This window comes from Rhinopithecus roxellana, chromosome 14, assembly GCF_007565055.1.
Source record: "Rhinopithecus roxellana isolate Shanxi Qingling chromosome 14, ASM756505v1, whole genome shotgun sequence".
Lineage (NCBI taxonomy): Eukaryota > Metazoa > Chordata > Mammalia > Primates > Cercopithecidae > Rhinopithecus > Rhinopithecus roxellana.
The window spans coordinates 37294615-37308687 of NC_044562.1; the positions used below are offsets into that span (position 1 = coordinate 37294615).

Genomic DNA, 14073 nt, shown 5'->3' on the forward strand with positions numbered 1-14073 from the left:
TATCATAAAACAAATTAACATAAATTTATTGGGTGGAAAATGCAAAAAGGGACCAAAAAACGGGGTAGCTTTGTACTGATATAATAGTTCATAAAATGATAAACTCAGGTCCAAAATCTTCAGCCTACATCAAAGACTTCATGTTCTTATGACTCTAGAAACAGGCCAGCCCTGGCTGCTGGGCTCGTGGAATCACGGAGTGCAGCTACACATAAAGAAGCTCCCTTGTCAAGGACATCACTTCCTCTGTACCTCAGAATGATACTTCTTGGGCATAGGCCTAAGATTCTGTTTTTTCTCCCATCGATGCAGAACAGATTGGTTGGACATGACATCATGTTTTACATCTTGGTCCTGTTGGAAAGAAAACACACCTAACACTGACTGTTCAAAGCTAACTGCAGCAATCTGCACCTGTTTTGCCTCTACACGTCATGTATTCATGAAGACAGGTGATTCTAATCTAAAAAGTTTGTGACAGGTAGAACTTTGTAAGAAAAAGAAATTAACTGGTTTGCTAGCATTAGTGTAAAGAAACTAAAGACTAACAGAGAGAGTATCAAGATGATGAGAGAACTTTAGTAATTAGAAATCTGAGAAGCAACAAATAGAAAATTGCTTAAGACATCCACGTCTTAATCTTACCTTTTCCTGCCACCTGTCTTCCCCAGCAGGCCTCTGCAACCGGTTTTTTGTCAGCTCAAGTTGTAGACCATCAAACCTGTGTTTAAACCAGCGATGGGCTTCTTCCAGGTTAGCTGTTATCTGAACATATAAATATCACCATTAAAAGACACAAAGAAAGAGTTACAAGTTTTTTGTGTATTAGTTGCAGAGATTTTTTACTTAGAAATTAAAAGACCCAAATTCTGACTGCATGTTCTTTGCAACCTATTTGCACAATATACTTAACAACCTATATATGAGAGTAATTTCTGAGGGAGGGGTTAAACAATGCATGCAGACTTGCTGCTTTCCATGCCTTTGTTAATGTTTCCTGGATGTGAAGTAATGTAAGAGAGGACCCAGGAGAAAATTAAGAATGAAGGTACAAGATGGCTTTGAAAATGAAAAAATATATGAACTCTTAAGAATGTAATAGTTCATGGGCCAGGTGTAGTGGTTCACATCTGGAATCACAGCACTTTGGGAGGCCCAGGCTGGTGGATCACCTGAGTCCAGGAGTTCAAGACCAGCCTGGCAACATAGTGGAACCTCATCTCCATCAAAAATTAGCTGTGCACGGTACACCACCATGCCCAGCTACTTGGCTACTTGGGGGGCTCAAGTGGGAGGATCATTTGAGCCTAGGAGGTAGAGGTTGCAGTGAGCCAAGCTTATGCCATGTACTCCAGTCTGGTGACACAGTGAGATCCCGTTTCAAAGAAAGAAAAAAAAAGTATGATTTGAAATACCCCCTAAAAGGCTAATTTAAGTTTAGAATAGAAAAAGCAAATTCACAAATTAGTTAAATAGGGTCTACTTTACTTTTTTAGTTATTGATTGATTGAACAAAGAACATCCACTTTCATTAGGGTTATGTCAAATAATAACGCATTAAAATCCACACATATGCTGGTTTTTCCTCATATTTAGTAGGGAGATTTGGACTTCAGGTTTAATACTTTAGCATTGTGTTATCTCTCATCTATCATCAGGACACAGACTCTTAATCTAAAAGTCACTTCTTTACAATAGAGACTACGCTTGGGAAGTTACTGGATTTTCCCTGTTGCATTCCTGACAACTCTGTTAATGAAGGATTTCACATTGACTTGGGTTGCTTCAGGGTTGTGTTGAAGGAAACGTCTAAGTCTTTACGTCCATGGGTCTGGCTCACCTGTTCTGATTCCACACTGGCTTCTTTCAGCTTATTCTCTGTTGCCTCTTTACATTTCTTCAGGTGTCTGATAGTTTCTTCCAATTCCTGAAAATGTAATACAAAGATTTTTATAAACTTCCAACATACCATAAGGAACCAAATACTTCACTGTTATAATAAATGGGCAACCAAATATGAAAATAGGATGGAGTGCCTTCTAACTTCAGGTGCTACCGACATATGAGATAAGAATTGTTATTTTTAGTTTAACCTAAAGTCTACATATCTACATATGTGGATATGATTACACATTTTGATTTTTTATTTATGGATTCTGTGGAGGAAAGTGATTAATATCTCTTTTCAGAACTGGAGAGAGACTTCTTATGACAAACCCTATTGAAAGACAAGAGCTCAGTGATCTCTTGAAGTCCCTTTTCAGTGATATGACGTTATGCTTTTTATTCTTTAGGAATACCCAAGAGTCCTGTAACAGCAACAGGTGTATCTGTGCTAGAAGAAACAAGTGTATAAAGTTCCTGAAAGGCTATGGAATTCAGTTCAGAAGTCTTACTTAGTAACTGATACTTTGCATATGTAAGCCCTAGATGTTCTTTAAAACCTGACATTACTTTTATTAAACTGAAAATGGAGTACATTTGCCATATTCAAACTACAGTCTTCTTCCTAGATACTATTATTCTAAGGACTTAGCTAAGATAAACTACTTGTAAATATGTGTTGTCTTCTGTAGACTCTAGAAAGTCTAGGTGCAATACTGTTGGGCTTTGGCACATGTCATTTGCTGATAATCCTTAAGTTGAATCTTATAAAACCTTTTACCTGGCACCGATTCTCTAGCTCCTGCCTTATTTTCCGCTCTGTTTCTAGGCACAGCTCTTGCTGTTTATTCCGCACAGAGGCATCATATTGGCTCTTGGCCAACATCTGCATCTCTTTCTGCAGGTTAGTCATTTCACACACAAATCTCTGGATGCTCAAAGACTGGAAGGATACAAAGACGGAGACATTTGGTGAACCCCCTCCAAGTCTGAGATTTTGCATGAAAGGTAAACACAGAGTGTATGGAAATCATCTACCTGTTCATAGTTTTTTTTCTGATATTGATCCTTAATTAGCTCCATTTGCTTCAATTCTTTTTCTATTTGCTAAAAGTAAATGGAAAATAACATAAAAAGATGATCAGTGGAAAAACTGGCTTGCTCTTTTTGCCTATAAGATGACAGAAAGATTCCAATATGAGACCCAAAGTTACCAGTTCCTGCTGAGCTTTCTTTCCCATCTGGCCCACTGATCCCAAAGAGCAGAGTCCAGTACAATCAACACGGAAGGGACAGATGGGGAACCAGAATGTGACACTGGCAGCAAATGAGAAATCAAACATTTACACAGCAGCGTCTCCACTGAAAAAGTCTCCCCAAAGGCAACTGGCTATAATTCCCAGAGCATACGTGGGGCTGGTAGGGTTCTAAAACCTGTCTTCCCCAGACACCACTGACTGCCTACATCCTCACAGGGTATCCAGGAAGTGAGAAGAGGTTTCTCATACAACCTTCATCCTTTCTATATTCTGAGCATTATTCGCCTTAGCTGACAAGTGGAGCTTAATTTGGGTCTTCTGATTCTTTATTTTCTCCTTGTTACTTTCTAGTATTTTTTCTAGCTCTGTAAGTTTCTGTCGCAGCTCTCGGTTGGTCCGGGACACTTCCACTGATCTGAAGTTAGCTTCATCAAGGGCTTTCTTCAGCTTAAAACACAAGGGAAAAAATTGAAACATTTTTACTTTCCATCAAGAGAAGCTTACGTAGTTTTGTCCTTCTATTTTGTTATCTTTGGATTTTCTTTTAAAAAGGAGAGTTAGTGAGGCAATAATAATGTCTGATTAAGCAGATTTACGGAGCAACAGACCAAGTGGTTTTCATAATTTTTATCACTGAAGAACAAACTCTTTCTTGGAATAGAGAATGTAAATGTATATTCATCATTTGCATTTTAAGAGCATGGCTTTGGAGTCAGGCCTCTGTCCAAATATCACCTTCAGCACTTACTAGTTGAATGATCTGGGGCAATTAACTACCTTAAGCCTCCGGTTCATCATCTGAACACTGTGTATAGCCTACTTCATAGAATACAAATAACAATTAAATTAAATTAAGTAAGATCATATAGAGAAAGAAGTAGTTTGGCACACACAATAATTACTCTGTGATTATCATGCTATAAGCTCTTCTCTGTCACTTGCAACCGCATTTCTGAAGAAATGAAAATGAACTATATGGCAGTTTATATAAATATCTGTCAAGTTATTGACTGTCATGGCATATATTTTTATAATTTTGCTTTTTGTTCTCAAGGATTTTAACAAACTTATCTCGTGAAAAAAACTGCATAGTAGTTACTTAAATAATTTTACAGAGTTCCCGTCCTTCTAATATGCCCTTAAACCACTGCCACTCGAAAACTTTAGGAAGAGGAGGCAGTTGAGAAGGGAGAAGACAGGAAGGTGGTATTCTCTATGTCTGGTAGCATTTAACACAGCAAAGAGTGAAGTCAAGGATATCTGTACCTTTTCTTTCTACACTAGTTCCTTCTTTTAGATCCTAACTTTACACTACAGTCTTTTATTACTGCCCAACTAACTTCCTGTTAGATATTCCAGTTACCTCAATCACAGCCTTTCTAAAACTGGATAAGTACTAACAACTATCATTTACTTTGTAGTGATTATTATGTTCAGGTAATGTGATAATTTCTTTACAAATGTTTTCCAATTTAATTCTCAAGATAAACTTGAAAAACAGTTGTGATAGTTTCCATTTTATGACTGAGGAAACTGAAACTCAGAAATTAAGTCACTTATTTACACAGTAAATTAACTCATAGCTAATAAGAAGCAGAGCTGGGACTCAGGCAGTGCTCTGTGAGCCCATTGCTGCTGCCAACTTCTCACTGCTGTCACTCCCTCACTGTCACTGATCCTTCTTCAAAGGATTTCATTTTGTAAGTATTCTTTTTTTGTTTTTTGAGACGGAGTTGCGCTCTGTAGTCCAGGCTGGAGTGCAGTAGCACGATTATCAGCTCACTGCAAGCTCCGCCTCCCAGGTTCACGCCATTCTCCTGCCTCAGCCTCCCCAGTAGCTGGGACTACAGGCGCCGCCACCATGCCCAGCTAATTTTTTTGTATTTTTAGCAGAGACGGGGTGTCACTGTATTAGCCAGGATGGTCTCGATCTCCTGACCTCGTGATCCTCCCAAAGTGCTGGGATTACAGGCATGAGCCACTGAACTCGGCTGTAAGTATTCTTAACAATGATCTCTGACTAAAAGTACATTTCTACATTTAGCACAACTTTATGTTCCCTAATTCTTCTATAAAAAGAATTTGCTTTTTATAACATTTGTATTTATATAGTGCTTTGCAATTCACAAAATTGTTTTATATACCATTATTTGAGTTTGATTTTGTGAATCGTCTGTCAATTGCAACTACTAAATGTAACAAATTTGGTGAAACATAGACCAGCCATGCCAACCAAGGAATTATTTTAATCCCTCCCTCTCCAGGATACAACATTTAATGTCTGTTTGATAATTTTTTCTTTTTTTTTCTTTTTTTTTTTTTTTTTTGGAGACGGAGTCTCCCTCTGTCACCCAGGCTGGAGTGCAGTGGCGCCATCTAGGCTCACTGTAACCTCCACCTCCCAGGTTCAAGCGATTTTTGTGCCTCAGCCTCCGGAATAGCTGGGATTACAGGCAAAAAATCCCAGCTAATTTTTGTATTTTTAGTAGAGATGGAGTTTCACCATGTTAGTCAGGCTGGTCTCAAACTTCTAACCTCAGGTGATCCACCTGCCTCAGCCTCCCAAAGTGCTGGGATTACAGGCATGAGCCGCCTTGCCCGGACTGTTTGATGATTTTTCTATTAAAATGGGCCTTCTGACTTAATTATTTTCTATTTTCAACTGAACTACTTTCCTTGGCCCTAATCATCTAATACTCAAACTAACTGTTATAGTTTTCTTGAGTCTCCATGCCTCCAGTTTCTCTTCATTATCCTCTGCTGTCCTCTGTTGTTACATTAACCTTCCTAAACTTATGCTTCTATCATACCACCCCCTGCTCAGAAACCCATAGTGCTCCATTTCTACCTGAGTTCACATCCAACATTTCTATAACTAAGGCCATCCATCAGGTGGTCCCATTTAAGCTAACACTCTTTCTCTAACATTTCCCAAAGTCTCTGCTCTTATCAACAGAGGTTACTTTTCATCTGCTTGCATGTCCTGTTCATTTTTGTAAGTAAGCTTGGCCTGTGCTGTTTCGTAAGGTGTCCAGTCCTGCCATCTCTGCTAGTCTCAATCCTGTACTCTCATTAAGCTTCCCTTCTTCTATCAACCAAATGGCCTAAAATAAACTTTCTCTTACTTTGAATTCCTTCAAAGTTGTACACAGCCTCTGCTCCCCAAGAAAGTTCTCTGATGTTTTCCCTATTTGTCTCATGTCCAGAGTGGAGATCCCAAACAAGGGTCATTTGGCACACACTAGGGCATGGACCATATCTTCTACTGTTTTCTGTGTCTCTCAGGACATGGTAGATGCAGAATAGATGCCAGTTAAGTCAACTGAGAAGACAGATGATTTCTCTTGTCTATCACATGGCAGTCTCCTTATTCCTCTATCCCTCTTGCTTATCACTCTGTGATGGAAAATCTCCCACCAAGGCCCACCTTTGCTGGGCAGAGAATTATGTCAGAAACTTTTTTCTTGTGTGCTGCTTTACAGAGAGGTCTTAATTACATCTGGCCTGCTGATCAAAGGGGGACGAGAAGAGTCAAAGGCCAACTGCAGCCATTCTCTGAAATCCTAGAGCTGCTTTTCCTCCTAAGAGGCATTCACCAAGAGAGAAACTTTCCTCATGACTCTATACCTCAGCCACTTCCCGTTGTGCCACTTTCTTTGCAGTTTCTCTCTCAGTTTGAAACTGCTTTCTTAGAGCTTCTATGCGTTCAGCATGCAATTCTGCTTCCACTTTGGACTCTTCAGTCATCCGGTCTCTGTTTTGAAGAAGAGAGGTGACAAATCACCTTTAGAAATCATTTTAGGAGGTAAGAAAGTTTGGGAGGGGAGTGTGCAACTCTCCAAAAGGTATGTGATTTATAAACAAGCAGCCTATCAGTAGCCTGGTGAACCTAATTTGGAGTTCACTAACAGAAGAAAAAAGAAGTGAACTTACCTGTAGCATGAAAGAACATTAATTCTACGTAAAAATCATCAAACAGGCCGGGCAAGGTGGCTCATGCCTGTAAATCCAGCACTTTGAGAGGATGAGGTGGGTGGATCACCTGAGGTCAGAAGTTTGAGACCAGCCTGGCCAACATGGTGAAACTCCACCTCTACTAAAAATACAAAAATTAGCTGGGCATGGTGGCGGGTGCCTGCAATCCCAGCTATTTAGGAGGCTAAGGCACAATTAACTCATTTTACCAACCAAATGAGTAAAAAACTCACATCAAAGAAAAATATTGGAGGAAGCAGAAATACTTTAAGAGATATTTGCTTTTATCTTTTCTCTTGCCTTTGTCTTTTCAAACAAAACCATTATTTTAGCAAAGTGATTAAGACTATGGGTTTTGGAGTCAGCCTGCTGCTGTCTGGATTGTAATCTCAGCTCTAGTAAGATGATGTCTTTTTGCTAGCAGCTATTTACTACTCAAGTTTTAACTTGTAATAATATTGTTTCCTTATCTTTAAACTGAGAGCCTTAAATTAGATCAGCATTCCTAAATTAGATCAGTTCATTCCTTGAACTCCTTGGTCAAGACCCATGATTAATCTTCTGAGGATGCTGGGATTCCCAGAAATAATATGCAAAATGTGTGTGTGTGTGAGGGATTGTAGTTGAGTCCATAGCTTCTGATTTTTAAAAGGATAAGTGACTCCAAAAGGGACTAAATAGATTTAAGCAATTACTAGGCTTCTTCCAGCTTTAACATTCTCTGATCCAGCTGATAATGACTTACTGTATGATTACTCTTGAGTTACTGGTTCTTTCTCAAAGGATAGGAGGAGCCTGTCCTGTCATGAAATCATCTTCATTTTCCCCCTCTCTCCTCCTGATCATCTCTTGCTCTTATTTGTATAAAATATCCATGTTCTCCATGTGTCTGTAAAAGCACATCTACTAATGGATTCAGTTTCTCCACTTGGCAGCATTCAGTGACTTGGTCTATACATGAGACTTGCAGGTGGTAACTTCAACTGTCCCTCCAGTACCCCGGCGGGAATGTATCAATACACTTTGGTACATCACATCTAAAAAGTTGCTGACACCTGTCCTCAAGACACAGCATAAAGGGATGGAGATCCTGAAGTCACTGGATATAATTGTGGTTATTTCTTACATTCCCACACTCCTCCTCATACCCACCTCAATCTGAAAAATGAGCAAAAAATTCATGGAGATATAGAAAGGGAACAAAACCACCATTTTTACAGTGCTGTATTTTGATTTTCTTATAACTTTCTAAATTGCCTTTAAATTTATCGTGCTTATATCGAAATGATTAAGACTGTAAGTTTTGGAGTCAGCCTGCTGCTGCCTGGATCCTAATCCCAGCTCTAGTAAGATGATGTCTGACCTTGAGTATGGTACACTACCTTCCCCTGCTTGTTTCCTTATCTTCAAAATGGGAATAATAACAGTAACCACCATCATGGGGGTAATAGTTTGTACTAAAGGAAATAATGCATGTGAAGTCCTTAGCATATTACCCAACATATCATGAGCACGTAACAGATGTTAACTACTGTCATCATCTAGCTCTAAAAATTCAAATTCTAAATTTTAGATTTTTTAATTAAATTTTTTATTAACTTTAAATTTTAAAATTTCTCTTAAGTCTCTACCTCTGCCCTGAGCCCCCACATAGCACTTCAACTTCAACTCTTACTTTCTTCTTCTTTTTACTGTGGTAAGAACATTTAATATGAGGTCTACCCTCTTCACAAATTTTAAGCATACAATATAGTGTTGTTCATTATAGCCCTATGTTATACAGCAGATCTCTAGAATGTATTCACCTTGCTCTTTTTTTTTCTAAGGAAAATCGCAGACCATCTACCAATCAGCCTCCTCAACAGTCTTCTGAAGACTCACCCAGCTTCTGCTTCCCTCTAGTCCCAAAGGAAGAAATATCCAATCTCATCTTTAAAGATAACCCTTCCGCTTCTACTCCCTCTTTCTCCAGTTCGATCGAGTTCTTTCCCATAATCTTTAATCATGGTCCAGTTCCTCCCATTCCAAAAACAGGACAGCAACAGAATGACTTTTCTTCATGTTATACTCTTGAGCTGCTATCTGACCTTCTTTATCTTCACCATTGTCCTCCTTGCCTGCCTTTCCTCATCAATCACTTACTCCTTGTGATCTTCTATATCTACAGAAACTGGCCATCTGGAGGATGATTGGTAGATACCTGTTGCAAAACCCAGTGGCTTCCTCTCTAGTCTCTTTGTGCAGCATCTGACTCACTTGTGTTTGACTTTGGTGATACTACATTCTACTGATTCTTTCCTTACCTCCACTAAATGCTCCTTCTCTGTATCCTTCTGTGGCCTCTGTTCGCCTTCTACCTGAAATGCAGCACATCTCCAAGTTCTGACCTTAGTTCTCTCTATATACTTTTCCCATGGCAGTCTAACCCACACCAAAGCTTTAGCGTTTATCTTTTTATGTTTTTGAGATGGAGTCTCACTCTGTCACCCAGGCTGGAGTGCAGTGGCATGATCTCGGCTCACTGCAGCCTCTGCCTCCCAGGTTCAAGCGATTCTCCTGCCTTAGCCTCCCAAGTAGCTGGGACTACAGGCATGCACCACCACACCCAGGTTTGTATTTTTAGTAGAGAGGGGGTTTCACCATGTTGGCCAGGATGGTCTCGATCTCCTGACCTCGTGATCCACCCACCTCGGCCTCCCAAAGTACTGGGATTACAGGTGTGAGCCACCGTGCCTCGCATTTAGCTTTTATCTTTATGGAGATGAATTCCAAATAGTAGCCTCTTCTTAGAACTAAGCCTACAGTTCTAACTCTAAATTAAGTAACTGTACCTAAAACCCAACAAGTTCTCCAAAACCTGCTCTGTCTTCCTAACCCTGTGCACTGATAAATACAGTTCTGCATATGATTTCAGGAGGTTCAAAGATCTCAAGTAAAGCATGATTCATCTTTGATGAAAATACAAACTATTATCATAAGCAGTGGCATAAAGGTAAATCCTGAAGCAAATGCTGCAAGGAGACCTCTAACTCTCACCTCATAGTTTTCCTGTAAATGACCTAATTATATTTTTTTCTCCTTTGGTTTTGTTTGTTTGTTTTAAGCAGTAGTGGCAGGGACTACATTTTATAGTCACTAAATAATTTTCAGGCTTTGAAACAATTACTAGCTGTCTAAATCATAATTACCTAAACTGACATTGGAGAGTTTTAAATGCTGCTGCCAAAAACTACATAAACACAATATGGAACGGTCTTAAGGCAGTAACATTTCAGCTGAATGTAAAATTTGCAGAGATTATATATCTGGAAAATACCATCTCTGCTGTAGCTTATACCTCTTTCCTGTATCAACATGCTCACTAATTGAAAAGAATAAGTATCTAGGCTGAGAACAGTGGCTCATGCCTGTAATTCCAGCACTTTGGGAGGTTGAGGCAGGTGAACTGTTTGAGCCCAGGAGTTTGAGACCACCCTGGGCAACATGGAGAAACCCTATCTCTTAAAAAAAAAAAAAAAAAAAAAATTAGCCAGGTGTGGCGATACATGCCTGTAGTTCCAGCTACTCAGGAGGCTCAGGTAGGAGAACTGCATGAGCCCAGGAAGTAGAGGCTGCAGTGAGCCGTGATCACACCACTGAACTCCAGCCTGGGCAACAGGGCAAGACTCAGTCTCAAATAAATAAATAAATAAATATTTATAAAGGAATAAAGATCTACGTGCACACTGCATTTCCTTTAGGTATAAATTTGCATGGGATGCTATTAATATCTAAATATTTACCTAGGTATAATTTAAGGCAAAACTTTAGTCATTTGACCTGAACTGGATAGGTCTGATCTAAGTAATCTCGGGTCAAAACTGAAAACATTTAATGGCTTAACATCTGTTTAGATGGAGGCATTCCACCCAGGCTGATGTTTTTTCTTGTCTAAATCATGCCTTTAAAGGACATATAAGCTGTTAATAGGAAAGCCTTCATAGAAACATGCAAACGTCCCTTCTAATCAATATTCTTTAAGTTTTCATTTAACCTTTGAGTAAAGCAGCAGCTAGATAGTGGATGAAGGAAGAGCTGAGAAGGACAGTCAAATGATCATGCTCTAGCCAGCTATTACCTGCTGGTGCTCAGCTATGCCTGGTTCTTAACATGGCTCTGCTGGAAGTACTAGGGCAAAGTAGGAGAAAAGAGTTTAACTGATTTATGTGAATGAGCCATTTATGTGAATGTGACTTACTCCTCCAGAGGTGCTTCCCTAATTTTACTGTGACTATACTGCTCTTACCTGAAGGTTTCCAAATTCTGTCGCTCAAGTTCTTTGCTTTCCAGTTGCTCCTGAATGTGATCTAGCTTTGTTTGCAGATGACTATTTGTCTGGAGAGCTTGTTCCAGACTCACAGCAAGTTTCCTGTTGTCTTCTCTAGCTACATCTAGAGCTTTTTGTAGAGATTCAATCTGAAAGAGAGAAGCATGTTTTCAATTCCACTGTAACAGATAGATGCAAGAAGTCCGTAACACTGTGTAAACACTCCTCACATTCTATCATCAAGTGCCATTGAAACAATAATTAGTTGGAACCAGAAGCAAAGATTCCAGGTGCCTGGAATATATATATATATATGTATATACATATATGAATGAGAACTTATTAGAGACACTGCTCAGGAAACACTCAGAATGCAATGGGAAGGGCATGCTCCACTGGTCACCAGAGAGCTTTGGAAAACAGACTCAGCTTAATTTATCCTAATTTTTTAAATTTTAAACTAAATTCCCCTTCCTGATCCTATGACCTTCTGGTCTCACTCCCTTGAAGAAAAAACCTGTCCACTGTTCCTTATAGATTCTTACAGGAAAAAAACCCTTATTTATGAAATATCCATGTGTATTTTACATACGTGCGTATAGATACGTATGCATGTATGTACATATACCTGTGAGCACATGTGTGTGTAGGTGACTCCTTATTAATAGTGGGATCACTCAAGCTGTTTCTGACAGACTATATTTTCTAAGCCCATTAACTTCTGAAATTTTTTGTGCATTAATAAATGAATAAAAACATAGACCATATAAGACAAAGAGATTAGTCATTATTGTGGTACCGGTTTGCCAATAAATGACTCATTGTAAGACAGGTCAATTCCCCATTTGCAGATATGTCACTGTCCAAAACTCAGACTTGATTGAAAAAAACATTTACCTGATTGTTTCACTTCATTTTCCCCAAAACAGTAATATCCCAGTAAAACTAAACATATCAATGTTATCATTTTTTAAAGCCTGGCCCCAACCTCACTGTTGTGCTGGTCCTCCATGACAAGCATCCTGGCCTGCCACTGGTCCACTTCAGCTTCTAGCTTCTGCACCCTCTGTTGATTGAGATCCCTAAAAATAAAAGGCACAAAATGAGTGATTACAGAAAAGAATCATCTAGGAATGATATCATTTGGGAGTTACAGAACACTTTTCTTCTAAGAAGCTCAAATAGCATCATACGTATATATCACTAGGAAATGTCACTAGTAAAAAATATATTGCCTTTACAAAGATTGGCTTGCTGTTGAGATTTTTGCATAAACATATAACAGCCACTTATAAAGTTATTGTGGATAGTATTTTTAATACCATTCCCTTGACGTTTTAAAAATGCAAAGGCAACTTTTAAAAGATAAACAATATGTAATGTAAAAAAAGAAAAAAGAAAACTCACTTGTTCTTTCATAACATAGAGGCAATATGCCCTATTAAACTCAGACCGTTTATACTGAGGAATAAATTTTTATTAATAAAAGGAAATTTTATTTAATTTTTGAAACATTCTATGAAGGAATTTACTTATAAAACATGGCAAGAAGTGGTTCTCAGGATGATTCACCTACAATAATTATTAATCTTGAAACAGGATAGTAATAAATGGATAATTAATTCAAACTAAAGTATGTACTTAGTTTCCATTATCTTGACAATTACTATTCTGTAGAAGCAAGAACAGAATTAGGTTTACATGGTGCAGAAAGCAAGGGTAAAACAACAGTACAGCTAATGAATTTCTAGGATATATAGTCTAGAAATTCCTTCACATCACTACACAATAGGGGCATTTTGAATTTTTGGAAATAATATTTATTTCTAATTCTAAATTTTCTCTTAGTAATTCTTTAAACATATCATTTTACAATTTTTTTTTTTTTTTTTGTAAAGGAAGCTACGTAAAGTGACTTCATTTATTGACTTGACACTGCTCCTTAGTACAATGCAGCAATACCAATGACAGGAAAAAACCACAGGTACCTTTCTTTCTTGAGGCCTGCAATCTCTGAATCCCTCCGCCCAAGCTCTATTTGTACTTTCTCCAGAGCACCTTGCATTTTACTGTGAGAAGCCAGCACATTCTCCAACATGATTGTGACTTTGCAGTTGTCTTCTTTAGCTTCTGCCAGTTGTCGCTGAAAGTTTCCCACCTAACAGAAAATGTAACAGCACAAAGACATTTGATCCTTTCTGGTTACTCTTCTGCTTGTGGATCTCATTACTCCCAGGAAACAGTATGGAAAGCAGACAAGAGACACAGTAGGATGCTAGGGGGAATAATTAAAGTATATTTTATTTTTAGGGGGTTTCTTAAGTTATTGTTGAGAAAAAGAAAAGCTGACCCCCAGATCCTATGGTGAACTCTGCAGCTTCCCAACTATGGTCATGTTACAGCATACACAAACCAGCACAGAGGTGGTGCCAGGCTGGCCTCTCAGCTGACTTCTGATGGGGTCAGGTGAGAATAATACATCTGAAATGCACTGGAATTATCTGAGAAAAAAAGACTGTAAGAAAAAGCAGAAGCTGCTGAAGAATGAGGTAACTCACAGCCCTCCTCAGAGAGACAAAACCTAGCACTTGCTGACAAAGAGAAGTTTGGGATGTGACCTCTATTCCCACTAAGCACACACACACTGTT

At 38.8% G+C, this 14073-nt stretch overlaps 1 protein-coding gene across 1 annotated transcript in view; it reads right to left on the reverse strand.

Moving 5' to 3' along the window:
• The window catches only part of CCDC150 (coiled-coil domain containing 150), a 100841-nt gene continuing 86768 nt past the window's right edge, over nucleotides 1–14073 (reverse strand). Inside the window, exons 19-28 of the mRNA XM_010381609.2 lie at nucleotides 13413–13582; nucleotides 12413–12506; nucleotides 11404–11573; nucleotides 6771–6897; nucleotides 3396–3590; nucleotides 2923–2991; nucleotides 2666–2827; nucleotides 1841–1927; nucleotides 646–765; nucleotides 1–354 (exon numbers count right to left, since the gene is read on the reverse strand). Of these exons, the coding sequence (XP_010379911.1) occupies nucleotides 238–354; nucleotides 646–765; nucleotides 1841–1927; nucleotides 2666–2827; nucleotides 2923–2991; nucleotides 3396–3590; nucleotides 6771–6897; nucleotides 11404–11573; nucleotides 12413–12506; nucleotides 13413–13582 (1311 nt within the window). The 3' untranslated portion in view covers nucleotides 1–237. The remainder of the gene's footprint in view (nucleotides 355–645; nucleotides 766–1840; nucleotides 1928–2665; nucleotides 2828–2922; nucleotides 2992–3395; nucleotides 3591–6770; nucleotides 6898–11403; nucleotides 11574–12412; nucleotides 12507–13412; nucleotides 13583–14073) is intronic.